This window comes from Carica papaya, chromosome 2 (assembly GCF_054855325.1).
Source record: "Carica papaya isolate Zhongbai chromosome 2, ASM5485532v1, whole genome shotgun sequence".
NCBI classification, from domain to species: domain Eukaryota; kingdom Viridiplantae; phylum Streptophyta; class Magnoliopsida; order Brassicales; family Caricaceae; genus Carica; species Carica papaya.
The window spans coordinates 36,425,281-36,445,005 of record NC_142310.1 but is presented as its reverse complement, the minus strand read 5'-3'; the positions used below and the strand labels follow the sequence as shown (position 1 = coordinate 36,445,005).

At 32.7% G+C, this 19,725-nt stretch overlaps 2 protein-coding genes across 7 annotated transcripts; both read left to right on the top strand.

Moving 5' to 3' along the window:
• The first annotated feature begins 893 nt into the window (after nucleotides 1-893).
• On the top strand, nucleotides 894-6,428 carry LOC110813418 (cell division cycle protein 48 homolog). Its single transcript, XM_088214523.1, has 9 exons — nucleotides 894-1,141; nucleotides 1,256-1,421; nucleotides 2,063-2,291; nucleotides 2,900-3,666; nucleotides 3,910-4,131; nucleotides 4,251-4,322; nucleotides 4,410-4,691; nucleotides 4,851-5,210; nucleotides 5,848-6,428. The coding sequence occupies exons 1-9, from the start codon at nucleotides 1,113-1,115 to the stop codon at nucleotides 6,133-6,135; spliced, it is 2,415 nt and encodes an 804-aa protein (XP_088070649.1). The 5' UTR covers nucleotides 894-1,112; the 3' UTR covers nucleotides 6,136-6,428.
• A 9,427-nt stretch (nucleotides 6,429-15,855) lies between these two features.
• On the top strand, nucleotides 15,856-19,391 carry LOC110813331 (uncharacterized). 6 transcript variants are annotated; one of them, XR_015817417.1, is made up of 5 exons: nucleotides 16,015-16,342; nucleotides 17,939-18,150; nucleotides 18,354-18,502; nucleotides 18,864-19,016; nucleotides 19,256-19,391. XR_015817417.1 is itself a non-coding variant. In XM_022040415.2 (4 exons), exons 1-4 carry the CDS (start codon nucleotides 15,951-15,953, stop codon nucleotides 18,949-18,951), a joined length of 495 nt encoding a protein of 164 aa, XP_021896107.1. In that variant the 5' UTR covers nucleotides 15,856-15,950; the 3' UTR covers nucleotides 18,952-19,205. The 6 variants fall into 6 exon arrangements, 5 of the variants coding, with proteins under 5 accessions (XP_021896107.1, XP_021896109.1, XP_088070647.1 ...); XM_022040415.2 differs by lacking the exons at nucleotides 16,015-16,342; nucleotides 19,256-19,391 and adding an exon at nucleotides 15,856-15,996 and having other exon boundaries at nucleotides 18,864-19,205; XM_022040417.2 differs by lacking the exons at nucleotides 16,015-16,342; nucleotides 19,256-19,391 and adding an exon at nucleotides 15,856-15,996 and having other exon boundaries at nucleotides 18,809-19,205.
• The last annotated feature ends 334 nt before the right edge of the window (nucleotides 19,392-19,725 follow it).

Here is a 19,725-nt window from a genome sequence, read left to right as displayed (position 1 = left end):
AAAAATAATATATAAAAATATAATTAAATTTATATTTAAATAAATAATTATTACGTTAAATTATTATATTTAATAATATATAATTATTATTTTAATAAAATAAAATTATTTATATATTAAAAATAAATTATTATAATTATATATTATTATATTAAATTTAAAATTATTTTTAAAAATAAAAAATTTAAAGTTATTTTAAATAATTATTTAATATAAATTAATTTTTAAAATATATTTATTTATTACTTAAATAATTTTAAAAAATAAATTTTTTTAAATAAAATAAAAATTAATGAGTATTCACTTAAATAAAAATATAAATTAATATAATTTTATCTTTTAAATATCATACTCTACATTAATTAACTATAAAATAAGTAAAAAAAATATAAATGAAAAAATAGTATAAGCAACATAATAATAAATACTTTTTTGGTTTCCATATTTTTTTATTTTTTTATTTTATATTGAATTTATGATATGTTAAAATTAGTGATAATTATCACAGGTGCATCCCATCCTAAATTTTTTATGTGAGGATAATTTTTTTAATGAATTATTAAATTAATTTTTAAAACTTTAACATTTATTATATTTTTTATTTTTTATTTTTTATTATGATTTAATCTTTAAAATTTTTATTTATTTTGAATGTTAATTTATTAAAAATAATAAAAAAGATTAAGTATTTAAAATAAATAAAATATTGATAACTAATATAATAATTTATACTTTAAAAAACATATTTAATAAATAATTTTACAACAATAATTTAATTGTAATTCAAATTTTAAAGTTATATTTTTTGAGGTAAAGTTGTGATTTTTTAAATACGTTTTTAATATTAACACGGACGATATATATATATATATATATATTTGATCGGATAAAAATTTGAATCATAAAAATTGGAAATATTTTCTCCTCTTTTGGGAATCCGATTAGACGAAATTGGAAACAGACGCCGTATAAATCCCTAATCTGTCAGGAGTCGGATTGTGTCAAGACTGGATTCTTCGTCTATATAATATCAGCTCATCGTCGTTTTCGTTCATCGTTTTCTTTTTCGCCTCACGGTCCACTAAATCTCTGAATCAATCCGCAATACAATCATGACTAATCAAGCTGAATCCTCAGACTCGTGAGTCAACCCGCTTGTTTCTCTTCCCTAAACACGTTTTGATATTTGTTTCTCAGTAGTCAGATCGTATTGTTTATGGCGGTTGTAATGTTAATTTGTGTTTGTGTTTCTCAGGAAATCGGGGAAGAAAGATTTCTCTACGGCAATATTGGAGCGGAAAAAGTCGCCGAATCGTCTCATTGTTGATGAGGCGATCAACGATGATAACTCCGTTGTCGCCTTGCACCCTGAAACCATGGAGAAGCTGCAGCTCTTTCGCGGTGACACAATTCTCATCAAGGTTTGCATTGAAAACACTTATTTTATGTGTGTTTAAAATATTTGTATACACATGTAGATGTTGTAGTTGATTTTTGAAGGTGTACGAACGTATATGCTAATATGGTGGAGGTTTGGCATGGTTAATCTTTGCTGATTGTCGAAGCGTTAAGTTAGGGTTTCATTAAGGTCTTAACTATTTTTTACTTCCTTGCTTTTGGACACGTGAGATTGGTAAATTGGAATTTTAGGTTTGTGTTTATACTGTCTGGGGATGAATGATAAGGAGATGCAACTGGCGAGTTTCAAACTTATTCTTTGGATTTTGATGAATAAAATTTATGTCCACTATTACACCTGGTAGTATGCATTTTCAGTTTGGATTTGGAATTCAAGTTGCTTCTGAACATCAGTTGATTTCCAATTGATGTAAGATTTTATTTCCATTACAATGGAAAGGGGAATTCCTTTATCTGAATGTTTTTTATGAAAGATTTTTGTTCAAATCGGAAAACGAATAGCAAGCGAACTTCGGTAATAAAATTGTGGATTACTGTTGATCCTTCTGACCTGGATATGGGAGTTCCAGAAAGCTGGATGCCCAAGTTCTTATCCGTTAGATTTATGTTTTGTTTTATATTTAATTGTGATTTTTCTATTCAGGGAAAGAAACGGAAGGATACAATATGTATTGCTCTGGCTGATGAGACATGCGAGCAGCCAAAAATTAGGATGAACAAGGTTGTAAGATCGAACTTGAGGGTTCGACTTGGAGATGTTGTCTCAGTGCACCAGTGCCCTGATGTTAAGTATGGGAAACGTGTACACATCCTGCCCATAGATGACACTATTGAGGGTGTTACTGGGAACCTGTTTGATGCATACCTGAAACGTGAGTATCTAACATGTGTTATGTATCCTCTATATTTGTTTTTCATTGGGACTTCCCTGGTTTGCATTTGGATATGAGCATGAGCTGGTGATCTTTTTTCCTTTCTGGAAAACCCCCCTCTTTATGTTTAGTTTTTAATTTGGTTATGATAAGCTTTATTGTTGCCATGATTCTGTACTTTCCCACCTAAATTAACTAGTTTGACTTTGTGTTTCTTTCCTTATCTTTTCTGGCAGCAGACCAACTTAGTTTGCAATTTTCTTTTCTATGCTTGAGAAAGTGTGAATCTCACACGATCTGCTCTGGTGGCTAGATGATTGTAGGATTCTGCTCTCTACTAGCTTATTCTAAGTTGGATGGTTGGGAATTTGATTTCTAATGAATTGATACAGTTTTGTTTTAGATGGTAAATTGGAAAGCTTTTCCTGTCTCTGTATCCCTTTTTTGTAGACAATCTGAACAGTGACCAAAAAGTTAACCATGAAATACACTGCTAATATATGTGTTAGTTTTTCCAGAAAATGCTTGTTCTCATTGCCTTAGTGTGCATATTTCTATGTCCTTGCCTATTTTTTAACGACTGTTCTATGCCAATTTCATACTTGCAGCATATTTCTTGGAGGCTTATCGTCCAGTGAGGAAAGGAGATCTTTTCCTAGTCAGAGGAGGGATGAGAAGCGTGGAGTTTAAGGTCATTGAAGTTGATCCTGGTGAATATTGTGTAGTTTCTCCAGACACAGAGATTTTCTGTGAGGGTGACCCTGTGAGGCGGGAGGATGAGGAGAGGTTAGATGAAGTTGGTTATGATGATGTTGGTGGTGTTAGGAAGCAGATGGCTCAGATTCGTGAGTTAGTGGAGCTGCCACTAAGACATCCTCAACTTTTTAAGGCGATTGGTGTAAAACCTCCCAAAGGGATTTTACTCTATGGACCCCCTGGTTCTGGGAAGACATTGATAGCACGAGCTGTGGCTAATGAAACTGGTGCTTTCTTCTTTTGTATCAACGGGCCAGAGATTATGTCCAAGTTAGCTGGTGAGAGTGAAAGCAATCTCAGGAAGGCTTTTGAAGAGGCTGAAAAGAATGCACCATCCATTATCTTTATTGATGAAATTGATTCAATTGCTCCCAAGCGTGAGAAGACGCATGGTGAAGTTGAACGGCGTATTGTTTCCCAACTCTTAACTCTTATGGATGGATTAAAATCCCGGGCCCATGTTATTGTCATTGGGGCTACCAATCGCCCAAATAGCATTGACCCAGCTTTGAGAAGATTTGGTAGGTTCGATAGGGAGATAGACATTGGTGTTCCAGATGAAGTGGGCCGTCTTGAAGTTCTTCGCATCCATACCAAGAATATGAAGCTTTCTGATGCTGTAAGTTTATTGCCATCCTCTTCACTTTCTAAAGCCCTTTCTCCACTGGTATAAAATTGATTGTCTGGTAGCATAATAACCTTAACGACGTTCTATGCAGCTTCTTGATCTTGTTACATTTTTATTTGTCCATCTAGAACGTATACAAGTATATAATGTGTGACCGAGCATTGGCTTGATTTCTGGGCCTAGTATTCTGTATTGTGCTCTTATTTTTAACTATTTATACATATTTGGTGTCAGGTTGATCTGGAACGGATTGCAAAAGACACCCATGGGTATGTAGGTGCTGACCTTGCTGCTCTGTGCACTGAAGCTGCATTGCAATGTATAAGAGAGAAGATGGATGTGATTGACTTGGAGGATGAATCTATTGATGCTGAGATCCTTAACTCAATGTCTGTAACAAATGAGCACTTTCAAACTGCTCTTGGAACAAGCAATCCCTCTGCTTTGCGTGAAACAGTGAGTGATTTTTCTGGCTACATCCCTTGCGTTGCATATGATTATTTCTTTAAGATATAAATATACACAAATTTTAGTCCATTTTGATCTAATTACTTCCATCTTTTCGACTTTGGAAGGTTGTTGAAGTGCCAAATGTCAGCTGGGATGACATTGGAGGCCTTGAGAATGTTAAGAGGGAGCTTCAAGAGGTGATATATTTTTCATTCTGGTTTCTTATGTCCTTTATCCTGCTTGTAGCTAATTTTTTTTAAATTGTATTTTCTCTTCCTATATAGACTGTTCAATACCCTGTGGAGCATCCAGAGAAGTTTGAGAAATTTGGAATGTCACCTTCAAAGGGGGTTCTTTTTTATGGTCCCCCTGGTTGTGGGAAGACATTGCTGGCTAAGGCAATTGCAAATGAATGCCAAGCAAACTTTATCAGTGTCAAGGGCCCAGAACTGCTCACAATGTGGTTTGGTGAGAGTGAAGCCAATGTTCGAGAAATATTTGACAAGGCTCGTCAATCTGCACCTTGTGTCCTTTTCTTCGATGAGCTTGACTCCATTGCCACCCAGGTTAGTTCATTATTTCATTGTCTCTCAAATTACTAATATCAGATTTACCAATAGAATTTATTTCTTTAATTTTGGATTTTGAATATATATGGACCAGATAACAATTGTTCTATGCTGAGCTCTAATGTATAATGTCCTTATTATGTTATTGGATTGCAGAGGGGAAGCAGCGTTGGAGATGCTGGTGGTGCTGCTGACCGTGTTCTGAACCAACTCCTTACTGAAATGGATGGCATGTCAGCAAAGAAGACTGTCTTTATTATTGGAGCTACCAATAGACCTGACATAATTGATCCTGCACTTTTGCGGCCTGGTCGTCTTGACCAGTTGATTTATATTCCTCTTCCAGATGAAGAATCCCGTCTTCAAATCTTCAAAGCTTGCTTGAGAAAATCACCTGTCTCCAAAGATGTTGATTTGAGAGCACTTGCTAAGTATACTCAAGGCTTCAGTGGTGCAGATATTACAGAGATATGCCAGCGAGCATGCAAGTATGCCATTAGGGAGAACATAGAAAAGGTATGCTTTCTTTTATCTTTATTCTTCGTTCTCATTTTCAACAGGTTTCTGTTCTATTTATCGATCTTTCTGGGATTAGATGTGAAGTTTTGTTTTGGTTCCTTATTGCCTGCAAAAAGGACTCCTGTTTACCTGGCTCTTTTAAGTCTTCAATTAGTAGTCACTTGCCACAATCCTGCTTCTATTTGTGTCTTTAATTTTCCATTTTTCAGGATTATATGTTGTCATAGATTTGGTCTCAGGTCCTAAACAGTTTTTTTTAAGAGGAACAAAGATCTTGGATCTGAATACTTGAAAACTTGTTTAGATTCTCGTTCCTTGACAAGCGACAAATTCAAATAGAAAACTTGAGTTTTAGTGTGATAACCATGTTGTGACCTGGGTTTGGTTTAGGGCTTATTCCGAGTTTGGTATTCTGTTGTTAAGGTACCAAGTGAAAAACCTGGGTCGATAATATTTTCTAATCTTGCTAGCTGCCTTGTTGCTAGCTTCGTTCCAAAAGAAGTAATAAGTCAGTTGTTAGTGAAAATTGATGACTTATATTACCACCTCAAGAGAGAAGAATCTATAAGCTTGAATGTGGATGACATTAAGTTTCCAGGACAAGCTTTTTAATTTAGCCTTGGGATTCTTACAGGATATAGAGAAGGAAAAACGGAGGAGCGAAGATCCTGAAGCAATGGATGAGGATACTGATGAGGAAGTTGCAGAAATTAGTGCTGCTCACTTTGAAGAGTCGATGAAGTATGCTCGCAGGAGTGTCAGTGACGCCGACATAAGGAAGTACCAAGCATTTGCTCAGACCTTGCAGCAGTCTAGGGGTTTTGGCACGGAATTTAGGTTTTCTGAGACAGGAGCAGGAACCACTGGATCTGATCCATTCTCAACTTCCGCCGGGGGTGCTGAAGACGAAGATTTGTATTAATAGCCAATTATATGGTTATCTTAGTTTCAAGTACACTAATCTATCATAGTTTACATACAGTCAGTCTCTTTCACATCGGACACATTTGTAGGTTTTCTGTTCTGAAGTAGCCGCCTCCCAGTCTTTCTCCCATTGCTGTGAAAATTACCCACTAACTTGTGGACGAACACATTCCAGGAGTAACTGTTGGTTTTTTTTTTTAAAGTAATTTTACCATTTAGTAGAAGAATCACTCAAAGCTGATTTTACTTGATATTTTTATATTCAAACGTAACTCAGAATCATTGTAGTTGTGTTGGGTTCATTGTATTCTCTATTCTACTTTTTTTGTGAAAAATTATTCTAATGTTACTTTTAACTGTAACTTGGGTAAAAAGTAAATTTTCAATTATTTCATGACTTCGAAAGAAAAACATATATATATATATATATATATATACGTATACGGTACAAATTTGAAATGAAATACAATCTTAAATAGTGGCCCAGTTTGGTGAGTAAAACGCGAGTGCTTTTAAACTCTCGGGTTCACGTGCATTTTAAAGAGCCACCCGAGCGGGCGGTGTTTAATGGAACTCATGCGCGAGACATGAGTAGCTCATGAATCGTTGTTATTTGTTCATTGATACCTACATGTCATTGGTTCAAAAGTTCAAACTTTTTTCTCCCCTGTTTTTGGAGCCTACCAAAATTCTCTCTTTTCTTTTTAAAAGGAAAAAAATCGAGTAAATTTACAAATACCCATTAGTCATTCTAAAGAAATAATGTTTAATTATAAAACTTTACCACAAAAAACTTGAATTGTAGGAAAAATGCTTTCCTACCATATGAAAATGTCAAGTAAAATTAGAATGAAGCATTTAAAATCTTGATAGGCGGATCCTTTCAATTAGAAGGGAAATTTCGTACAAGGAAATAATACATGCTCAACTTTCACCATCTTATTGTAGAATTTATATAACTATAATTGCAAATTCGTAATTGAATCCTACAAATTTTGTAACTTGTTCCAAACATGAGTAATCAAACAAACACACCCTTAATTCTAATTTGCCTGAAAAAAGAAAGAAAAGAACAAAATTGAAAGAAAAAAATGAAGGGAAAAAAAAAAAAAGAAGAAAAATTCCCATTGGACATGGAACATATACAAAAAGAACAGTACATATAGTTATAAAACCTCAAGAGTTCATAATTCTTTCTCTTCAATTCAAGGCTTCCCATGGTGCACCTTGTCGTTGCTCGGCGAGCACCTGGCTGAACCAAGCGGCTCATAATTTACGTCCCGGCTCGGTGCCGATGACTTCCTCAACCCTTTCGGCAAGCAACTCTTCACTTCCTTCTCGTGGAAAACCGGTCGGTGGCCGGGGTTCAGGCGAGGATTCATCTTGACGTAATCGACTGATAATGGCCTCATGGTGCTCGGAACACTAGAGGGTATATCCCTCCCTGCCGTGGCGACATTCGAGGAGGAAGAAGATAACAGTAAGAGGACAAAAAGCATGTTGATGATCAAGGAGAAAACAGTGCCGGTCGCCATTTCCGAGACAGACCCAGTTCTTGTTTTCAATTTTCCTTGATGGGTTTTCGTTTCTTTTCTCTCTTTTTGGTTTGTATGGAGAGGTTCTAAGTGGGGTTTTATGGAGACAGATAGATACAGAGAGATCTAAAGGGATGAGTGCGAGTTATGAAACGTTGAAGGTGGCAAAAGTGGCCTTAAATAGGCTCGTGATTAGCTGAAACAGAAAATGCATACATACATATATATATATATATATATTGTATAAGCCTTGAGTAGGTGAGATGGCCGGGTGGGTGCTTTTCTTTTTCTTCTTCACTATTGAAAATGTTAAGATGCCCGTGAGTTTTCTGATATTGCAATCAGATTTCTCAAAAATCTCTTTTGCATCATCTGGTCCAACTGTAAACAGTAAAAAGATAACTTTGTCTATTTCAATCATTTGCAAAATACTATATATGGACAATTCATTATCATTACTTATAATTTATATATATACATATATAATTAATTAATTAATTAATTAATTAACTTAATAACCCAACTATTAATATTTTTAATAAGCTTTTTTTTTTATTTTATTTTAAAAATAACTTGTTATCCCAAAAACTTTAAATTGATTAAGAAAACAATAATAATGATATTTAAATTAGAATATTAATATGTGATTAATTAGCTAACAGGAATTGATTATCAAAATTAATCCCAAATAGATTCACAAATTATTGGTATTGAATTTGATAATGAATCTCACATGGGGTTTCTTAATGTTTGTTGGGTCCTCAACAAAAACCCTTCAAGAGCTATATATATATATATATATATATATTATATATATTATATTTATGGCTGTAATTAATATATTTAATGTTGATACATACTAATTTATAGCCTCTGGCATCAAAATTAAGGAAGGTTATAAATTTAAAGATTATTGCAATTGGGTGTGTAATATCACATTCAATTGGAATTTAAGATTGCTTTGCCAATTGGAGACACTGTTTCATCTCTTGGTAGAAATGAGTTCAAAATTTTTTGGGTTGATGCCATTAATAATTTTGCCTTCTCCAAATTATAGATATTTACTAATAAATATCCATCTGTTTATAATAACCTACTGTAAGTATATGTGTGTCTGTGTGTGTGGGTGTGTATATATATATATATATGGGGTAAGTTGGAACATTGATATTTGTTAGGTTATTTTCAACCTAACAAATGGTATGTTACATGGGTGATTGAGGATTTGATATATTTATAGTTGTATTTATTTATTTATTTATTAATAAATTTTATTATTTATAATGTAAAATATAATAATATTCATAAATTTAAATACATATTTTTTTTGTATAAATAAATAAATAAATAAAAATATCGAATAATTTGAAAAAATTACACGTGACTATATAAATAAGAAAGAGTTATATGAATTAAAAAATTATGTGACACTAACAATTATAAATTTAAGTTCTTATTTTTTGAAAATACTATTAAAATTAATAAAATATCAATAAAAATAACTATGATAAGAGTAATATACAGCTATATATACACACACACACACACACAAATTGTTGCCCATGATTAATGCCACTGTCGATATCAAAATTTCCCTGTATTTTCTGATGAGAAAAATAATGATACTTAATGTATATATACATATATATATACATATATATATATATTGATTCTAAAACTTTGAAATAATGTGGGACAATTATGTATTTGATCCTTTAATTCTCCTACTAATTGTATTAAATTATATAATCAAATATTTAATTAATTCAATATGACATTATCTAAAAAATAATTATTAACACTCAACAAATACAGATAAATAAGTTCTTAGAATCTATTAAATTGAATTCATTTTTTGTTAAAATTATAAAAAAAAAATTTAAATATATAAATAATATTTATTTAATTACTTGTTTATTTATATTTTTTATATCACCCAATACTTTTTATTATAAATTTTTTTTGTTTGGAATAATAATTTTTAAATATTTAATTATCGTACGAGTTATTTTTTTAAAAAAATAATAAATTATTAAATTGATTTTTAAAATTTGACATAATATTTTCTTTTCGTTACAATTTGATTCCTGACACGTCTAATCTTTTATAGTTACTAACAAAAAATTCTAAAATTATTATAACTTATTAATTTATCAAATACATAAATAACATAATCACATATATTTTTATTATTAATCTATAAATCATATTTTTATTTAAATAATCCAAATATATTAACTATTTTCATCATGAAATGCAAAAAAAATAATAATCATTTAAATTAAAGTAAAAAAATTATGAATTAAATTGTAAAAAACAAAATATAAACTAAATTATAGTAAGTTTCAAATTTTAAATTTTAATTTATTTTTTTTTCGTTTTACAAAGATGTTACTTTTATTATAGAGTATAATGATTTATTATTATACCAAGCTAGTCATCACCCACAATTATATATTTTAATTTTTATATTTATATGATCAAAAACATATTTAATTATTGAAAAAAAAAATACTTTTTTAAATGTAAGAAATGAAAATTAATTGTAGCAATGCCACGTGTCACAAACCCAATGATGCATAAGATATTTAAAGCAGTTATTTCAGGCTAAACACATTTATGCGTACATATAATCAGGTTTTAGTTAAATTTGAGATTTATTATATTACTAAATATTCTATTAGGGTTAATTTTTTCTTAATTAATGTAATTATAACTGACTTAAAAATTATACATGTTTATGTATTTATGATCACTTTTTTTCTTTTTAATTTTATTGGGTATAGTTACTTTCATAAATTTGATAATTAATTACCTCAATATATAATTAAATTAAACAACTAATTAATTTTCTAATTAATTAATCTATTAAATTCAATGATGTCAACATTCAACCGTCTAATAACTACAAGTTAAGATTTGGACACCGGGGTGGAATTATATGCAAAATTATAATTATTATTCTGACAAAATTTTACTCTTAAAAAATTATGTAAAAAAAATAAATTTTGAATTAATTTTTTATACATCAATATAAAATCTTTAATTAAGTAAAATATGTAAATTTGTATATAAAGGCCCACGACTACTTAAATTGTAATATTGAGATATATTAGTTTTGTGGAAGCAATTTAGCATTTGTGATTACATTCACTGCATAGTTTAATTGGAATGTTCAATAAAATTATGTGAATGCTTATTAAAAAATATAAAAGAAAGAAAAGTATAATATGAAAAATCTATGTAATCGACCTCTGTTGTGCAATTGAAAAAACGGGGAGACAACTTTTTTTGCTAATTTTCCTGATGCTCAGAATTCAGATCTTGGTTATCATGATTTGAAATTGTTAATAATAAATTGGTAAACTATACTAGCGCAGTAAGAATGTCAACATTTTACTATCGATACGAAAAATCAAATGTTTGTAAAAATTATAAAATAACCAATGAAGCTTATTTTCTTTCTTAAGTAAATTCATTTAACCGAAAACATTTATTTCACTCACTTTTAAGTTCCTATATGCCATTTATAAAGAAAAGAAACTAAAATAGTAATTTACATTAAATGTTTTAAAAAACTAACAGTAAATAACTTTTACATTTTTACATACTTACCGGTGCCGCTGGGAGTCCATAAGGGTTTTCACTATACGTGGACCAAATACTTGTTCTATTAATCAACCGACCGTGCCCATATCCCATTTGGTAATGGGCACCAAACACACCACTGCTTCAATACCTCGTCTGATAATGAGCGTAATCAAACAATCCCCAACCCCTTCCGGTATGAGATTTTTCAGCCCCGTCCGACTGAGAGTAACATCTACGAAAAAGTTTACTCTTTGTACTAGGCCTGTCCACCTTTTCTCAGGACACCCGATAAGTCGCTTTAATATTCATAACGTTACATACACATACAAGTTCCTATTATCATATAGCCACTAATGCGTACAATAATATCACTTCATAATCATATAAAAATAGAACGATCATTTAATAAGCGGTATAAATTAAGACCTAATGATTTACAAAAATGTAATTAAGATATTTGTTTCAAACTAAATTAACGGATAAAGATGAAAACGTTTGAGTAACTAAATAAACAAGAAAAAAAACTTAAAATTAATGAACTAAAGTACACGAAATAACAGGAGACAAGTAGAGCAATATAATAATAAATAGACAACACAGATAAATTAGGGATAATTATACACTGATCAGTTACTAGCTCCATCAGTGATCTATATTTAGTTAATCAAGGAGTCGCCAATTTTTAAAATTTTATGTTTTTTGTTTATTACACTTTAATTAAATCCTAACAGTAGAAAAGATGAGTGATTCTTACCTCAGGTCGGTGTCCGGAATACCATTTTTTTTCTATGCTTTTTGGTGGTTCCTTATTATCAGATTTCCTGAATTTTTCTGTGAAAACTAAAATATATGTCAAATATCATGAAAATACACGAAAAATTACCAAAAAAGAGTCAAAATTCTCCCGGTGGCTAATTTAAGGTTCCGACACGACAGAACCGTCGTGCTTTGGTGTTGGTTCCATTGCCCATGACGGCTTCTCCTCTTAGTCAAACCGGTTTCGACCGATTCTAGGTGAAAACCTACGAAATTCGAGATTAGGTGGCTTCTATTGGTGAAAAAAGAAGGAGAACCAGAACTTACCAGTGGTTTTTGTAACGACTCCGAAAATATCCAAAGGAAATCAATGATAATTAAAGTACGAAAGTGAAATAAATGTTCAGAGTTTACATTCCTTACACAATAACTTAAAATACCAATTAGTGTTACAAAATTCACCCTTTTGAAAGAAATACAAAGAAATAAAAAAATAAACGTAAAATAAAGAAAACTAGCATTCTACTCGCAATCCTCTTGCGGATCGGGTTCATGATCCTAGTCCTCTTGATCTGAAATGGTTAAATAAGAGATGAACTGCACTAGCTCAGTAAGAATATCATACTATATCACCGACACATAAATGAATGTTGGTAGAAAAAAATTAAAAAATAATTCATAGAGTACTAAATTAAGTAAATTCATTTATTAATAATAAAACTATTTACCGTAGTGAGATTTATAGAAAACAACCTATGAAAAACAATAACATTATCTATATCATTATTCCGTATATAATTGGCAACATAGCATATACTATACTTTCATATTCAAACCATCAAAACAATAATTGCCCATTTTTCCACCAGTTTGCTAGTATTCATGGGGGTTCATAAGGATGTCTCTGCTATGCGTGAACCTTTTCCTTTAATATTCTCAATTACGGGTCGTCCACGTATCCTGTCCGGTATGAGTACCAAATTTCTAAACCTTAATACCTCATTCAGTATGAGGATGAAGCGGGCCGTTCCCATACCCCGCCCGTATGAGTGCAAATTTACCAAATCTCCATACCCTATCCAGTATGAGACAACGTTTACGGTAGGGTTCCTTATGTACTCGGTCCGTCTACCATCTCTTAGGATATCCATTAAGGCTGTCATTTAATTCATTCACTTAATCACACAAATTTTTCGTTTACCTTTAATCTTTATTTTTTCAATTCAACCGTAACACACAAAATAATAATACATGCATTGAAAGCTATAAAACCAATCAATAAGGCACTATCATGCATTTAAACTGTAAAAACAATCAACATAATAACAGTAGATAATTTCTGGTTCTGTCTCCATTAACAATCCGTAATTAATTATGAACATTATCTAAATTATATAAAATACCGTATTTATTGTTAATTAGACTTCAATTCTATAACAGAAAATAAGGTGAGAGATTCTTACTCAATTTGATGCTCGAAAAACTAAACTGTTGACTACGCCCATTAGCGGTCCCCGAATTCTCTAAATTTTTCTTCGAGAATTAAAACGTGCTATAAGTACCTACAATTTTTCCAAACAAACCCAAAATCAGTCTCAAAGCCCATTTTCGCCAATTTTAAAATTCCGGCACGGCGGCTCTGCCATACTCTGACGACGGCGCTACCGCTTGCAGCGGCAGTCCGCCTCGGGTCGACTATTTTTGACCGACCGATTTCACATCAATCTTTGTGAGAAAACATGTTAAGGGGCCTCGGTTAGTCGAAAAAACACAAAAAATTGAGACTCACCAGTGGCGGAGCTCTCCGATGCGACGGCTCATCCAGCTCATGTTGCGATTGGATGTTTTTCTCCGATCAACCTGTAGAGAAAGAAACGGTGATCACAATGGTGAAAAAATTTTGCCGAACGAAAATCGAAAATGGCCTCATCGGAGGCGTTTTGTGAAATTTTCGGTAGCCGCGCCGCTAGGTTTCGCCCGCGATTTTCGGCCAATTGGCCGGTCCTTTTGCTCTGATTTGGCCATGGAGGTGTTTAAAATTGAATTCTGAGCAAAAGGAGAAATTTTTACCTCTTTTTGCAATCGAAAGTAGCTTTGGCATGGCAGCGGGTGGCGGCGGCTCTCCTTTCTGGTGGCTGGGTCTTCTTCTCTGACGAGGGCGATTGGCAGCTAGGATTAGGGTTTGGTGTGAAGAGGGTTATTTATACTCGTTTGCTTATGATCTGGACCGTCCATCGCGCTTGATCTGGACCGTTCGACCACGATTAAATAAAAAATGAATCTGAACCGTTCATCGCGATCCAATCTGGACCGTTCATCGCGATCTAATCTGAGTCATTCGTGCATGCGGGAAGAGATCTGCACCGTTAGATCATGGACATGTGGATCGCCCGCGTGGCCCCCGTGTGGCACCGTGTCAACGTCCGCTGCCACGCGACGCGTTCTGGTTCATTGGAACTGCTAACGGGGCATCCTTCGTGGTAAAACTTTTCTAAATTGCATTCTGACCTCCGATTTTCGATTTTTTTTAAAAAAATACTCTTATAACCCAAATTTTCATCATTTTTTCCCAAAATTATTTTCAATTTCACCCCCACTAAATTTACTTTATTTTTGCATTAATTAAAATTAAAAAATCAAAAATTTATATTTATAATTAATTTAATTTACAATTAAATTAATTTGGGCATTATAGTTTTGGTTTTCTAATGCAGCAACTTTGCTGCTTCTTCCTTGCAGTCGCATCCTTTCTTTGGTTGCCCTATACCGAAACGTGTTAGATAGCCTAGGGTCAAGAAATGCAAGAAAACAGGAAAAGGATTCGGGCTCACCGGATGAGTTTTTCGATTTTGGGTGCAGCAGCTCCTCCGAGTTCCACCCTCTGTTTCTGGCTTCCTTTTGGTTTTCCGACATCGATAAGGGTTTGGGGTAGCTTAGAATAAAAAAATGGAACGAACGGGAGAAAAAAATTCATTTACTGGTGTCAGTTTGGGTCTCCAATGTGGTGGTGACGGTGGTCGACTTCTCTTTCAGCTGCCCTTCTTTTTCTTCTCCATCGAACTGGTTGCGGCTAGGGTTAGGGTTTCGGTGGAATAGGAGTTTAAATACTTCTATTCGCTCGATCCTGACCATCCTTTTGGGTCCACGTGGGTCAATCTCCACGGTCGGATCTGGCCTATTTAGGAAGCAAATCAGAGCTGTTCGATTGAAGGCACGTGAACCATTCGATTGCACCTGATAGGAAAACGGATATGGGTTGTTCGTATGCGCAAGAGTAAATCCAGATCGTTGGATCGATTGACACGTGGATTGCCCGCGTGACCTCCCGTGTGTGATACATATCAGCGTGTCTGTCGCGCGGCGCTCAACGATTGACCATGCTACTGATGTGATCGTCCCACGTGGTCACTTTTTCATTTTTATTCTTTTGCCCAAATTTTTAAATTTTTATTTCAAATAAATTCTTTTTTATTTTCAGTTTAATCCATCCATTTTAAAATTATTTTTAAATACATTTAAAATGTATATTTCTTTAAAAAAATTAAAACAAATTTTTTTAAAATTTATTATTAATATAAATTTAGTCATTCCCAACCTAAATCTTGAAGTGTTACAGTGTGTATACATATTTATTGTGGTATTCTAAAATTAGGGTTTGGTCAAAAGCTTAATTTTGTTTGAATATCCCAAAAAAAATAATAATTAAGAGCATTAATGCTGCATTTACACAATATATACGTGTATGTATTATTGCATAATTATAATTTTAATGTTAAAGGAAATAAAATTTAAAGAAAAAAGAATTAAATTGGGTGGCAATTTCGAAATTCTAATAATCAAAAGAGCTACTTTGAAATATATCAATGAGGCAAAATAACAGAATTGAAGGCTATAGTTAACAGTTGATGAAAAGGATAAAGACTCTTTTGAAATGGAGCTCACCCTGCAACCTCTGTCATCTCCCTCCTTCTCTACCAGTAAGTTAACCCACCAACCCCTTCAACATTTATGAGAAATCTGAAATTACCCATCAACAGTAGGGCCCATTACAAAATGGGTCATCTTCGATTTGATGAATTCTTGGTTTTTTTCCTCCATGTTTGCATCTGTCAGGTTTCTAGGTTTCGATATATAAATTTAGTTGATTGCAAGTGGAAAAAAGGGTTTTGAGAGAAATCTGAATTTACTCATTAATGGTTAGGATCCATTACGAAATTGGTCATGTTGGATTTCTTGAGTTGTTGGATTTTCTCCATATCTGCATGCTTTATATCTCGAGGGTTTTCATAGAACAACCATATGTTATTCGTTACCCTGAATTGGGTAAGCAATTGAGCTTTTTAAAGTCCCAAAGGTTTTACTTTGAGAAAGAAAACCTACCCATATGCTTTTCATTATTATCTTAATTACATGTGGTTGCTTGTTGTTGAGATGCCAAGCTAGTTATAGTTGTTGTGGGTGTTGAGGGAACTGTGCAAGCTGGGACAATAGAGTAGATGGTGATCGGGGAGGATTTTTTTGGTGAGATTTATTTATTTTTTATGGGTAAATTGAATGCTTTAATTTAGTTTGTTTAAATTTGGTTGTGGGATATTAGGAATTGAGGTTCAAAATTTTAATGTCCAGATCAGAAGTGTTTCTTCAATTTGGTGCTGATGCAGGTTTGGCATTTAGCAAGGCTTTTGCTATCAATTACTCCATCATTTAGGTGTGGAATAGAAATCCTCCAATTGGGTTGTTGAGACTCGTAACTTTCAAAAAGTTGAAGGGGGAAATAAATTTCTATAAATTCTTTCTAAAAAAAATTTCCGGAGATTAGATATGTTGGCTCTGAATGTGGGGAATTACACTGCAAAAATGACTCTGCTGCCGTAAATTTGATTTGGAATCAAAATTTCATACTGACAGATGGAACAAAGTCCCACTAATTGAAGTCTCTGATTAAGTTAATGTGAAAATGATGTCTATTTTATTCAAGCTATGGTTATAAGCAGTTCTGGTGATGCTTGCAGTTGCTTTTTCCTAACCTTCTAACATTTTTATGTTTTTGTCTCAAGCTTTAATAGCATAAACTCTAGTTTATAATGGATGGTTCATATCATTGTATTTGTTGCATGTCAGTTACTTCCTTTTAGCCTTTATAATTCTCCACTTCTGTAGTTTCTATATCCCCAATGCATGTTGCAAATTTGAATTTACAAGAAACTTTATGATAACCTTTTTGATATACTCAATGACAGTTATCACGAAAGCTGCTATAACCACGGTGAAATGCACTGTTTGACATCAGTTTTGTAATACGTAATTGATGATGAGATTCTAATAATTATAAACCTTTCATTCCGAGTTTGATATGAAGTGGGATTTTGAATCTTCTATTCGCTGTGTTGATGAAGAGTATGCTTGTGGAAGTTGATATCCAAAATTCAGAAATGCATGGTTCGCAAAATGTATAAGATTTAATCAAGCTGCAATACACATTGTTTTCAAATTTCAACTAACATTCTTTTTGCTGGGCAACTCTTTCATTTAATAGCTCATATGATTCTGATTGGCATATTGTCACGTAGACTTCATAAGTCTTCTATCCAGCAGATCCTGTTCTTCTCACAAAACCCTGTTTCAATGTTTAATTTTCATGTTCTATGTTTATGATCCTTGGTAGGTGAAAGATGATAGTGCTATATATATACACGTTCAAACTGGGGCATGGGATGTGTGACTGGCAGTTTCATCAGTCTAAAAGCCCATGGGTTTATGATGATTGGAAAATCAACTTGTAATTGCATGAAAGGCTTGGTTCAATCGCATGAAATATATACCCAGTTTTCTGGTTCTAATAATTCTTTATGATATTTAAATACAATGTTGATTCTAAATGGTGCTTTTTTGCTGACCCTTAATTTTGATGCTGTGAAGGAATTGGGGACTCAAAGCCAAATGTAAGTAACCTATTAGGTTCTAAAGGCTATTCTTTAGTCAATTTAAGGGCACTGCCCCAAAGGAAAAACTTATCAAAAACACCTTCTGCATTACCGGAGACAGCTGCTTCTTTGGCAATTGCAGTCACTATTGTTGGAGCAGCAGCTACTATTCTTGTTAAGAGAACAAAAGCTTCTGGGGAAACTGAGGTGTGCTCTTAATGTCACTTACAAAAAAATGATATGCCATTGCTCTTCAAAGGATTGTTGGTCTGAAGTATTATGCACTAGGCAATATGCAGCTTATTACTACAAATTGAATGTTAATTTTAGTGTTTAGTGTTTCATGTTTGTTTCCATCTTCAACTTATATCTGTTTGTAAGTTACCTAATTAGATGTTTCCGAAATGCAGGTTCCTCTGATAACTTGTGAAGACTGTGGTGGTTCCGGTATATGTTCTGAATGCAATGGTGAAGGATTTGTTCAGAAAAAACTGTCAGACGAAAGTGCTGAAAGGGCAAGAATGGCAGCAAAGAATATGGCCACTCGATATACAGCAGGGTACGTACTTCACATATTTTCCAGTGTCTGTGCCAGTATGCCCTGTTTAGTTGTAGGAAACTCTTTTGGGCTTTCATTTTCAAAATTCATGTATATTTTATACACCAGAACATGTACGGTTGTTGAAAATGAAAACAAGCACTGAAAAAAATGATGGCAAAATGTGGCTTAAGTTTAAAAATAACTTCTTTTTATTTTCAAACTCATATCGTATTTTCATTATTATTTTTCAAGTACCATTTTCGTTACATATTTCTGTGAAGATAAATGTATTTGGAAAATGAAAAGCAAAATAGTTTTCTGCAGGGTCTAATGTCAAAGCTCCTTGATATCATTCACTAAACCAGGTTGAGCATTGCAGGCTTCCGAAGAAATGGAGTTACTGTACAAAATGTTCTTCTTCGAGATCCTGTATCACATGTGGTGGTCGTGGGAAGTTAAGCTCCTAGCTTATTTGTAACCTCTGTTATGCTTTAGGTTAGATTTGGCCGCCTACCAATTAAGAAAATTGGAAGTAAGTAACAAGTTTACTTTCTTCTGTGTACTTCAGTTGATGAGTGATTTACAGATTTTCATTGTAACTCATCTCTTTTGCAATATTAGAAAATTCATTCTGAACTGAGGAATCTTGTTTATAGCTTGTTCTTAAATTCCTTCTCATTGGAAATATCACAATCTCTGAGCTATGAATTTTCTTTGTTAATGTCTTCTGCTGCTGGGTATGAAACTTAACCTTCTTTTTGATCCATATAGATACGTCTCTACATTAAGGGTCTGTTTAGTAGAGGAGAAGAGGAAGGGAGAGAATGGGAACTAATGGTTCTCAGAAGAAAAAAAAAAGTTAAGTTTTTCATAATGTTAATAATGATTTTTTTTATTAATATATATATGTTTACTGAATATTACAGTTTTATATATACAAGTTTTATAGAATAAGAAATGAAATAAAAAATTAATTATAATTAATTAGGAAGGCTGTAATTTACTTTTTAATCAGATTTACTGTACTTTTTTAATATTATGATTTATCTTTTATTTTAAATATTTTAATAAAGAAATAAGAAAGAAAAGTTGGAAAACACAGAATCTTAAGATTTCATGGTTATGATGCTCAGTTATTGACCTCCTCCAATAAATTAGATTTAACTTTTGTGAATGAAGCAATTGATTATAGAAATTAGAGATGTATAATCGGGATTAGGGTTTTCTTTTTAATTAAAGCA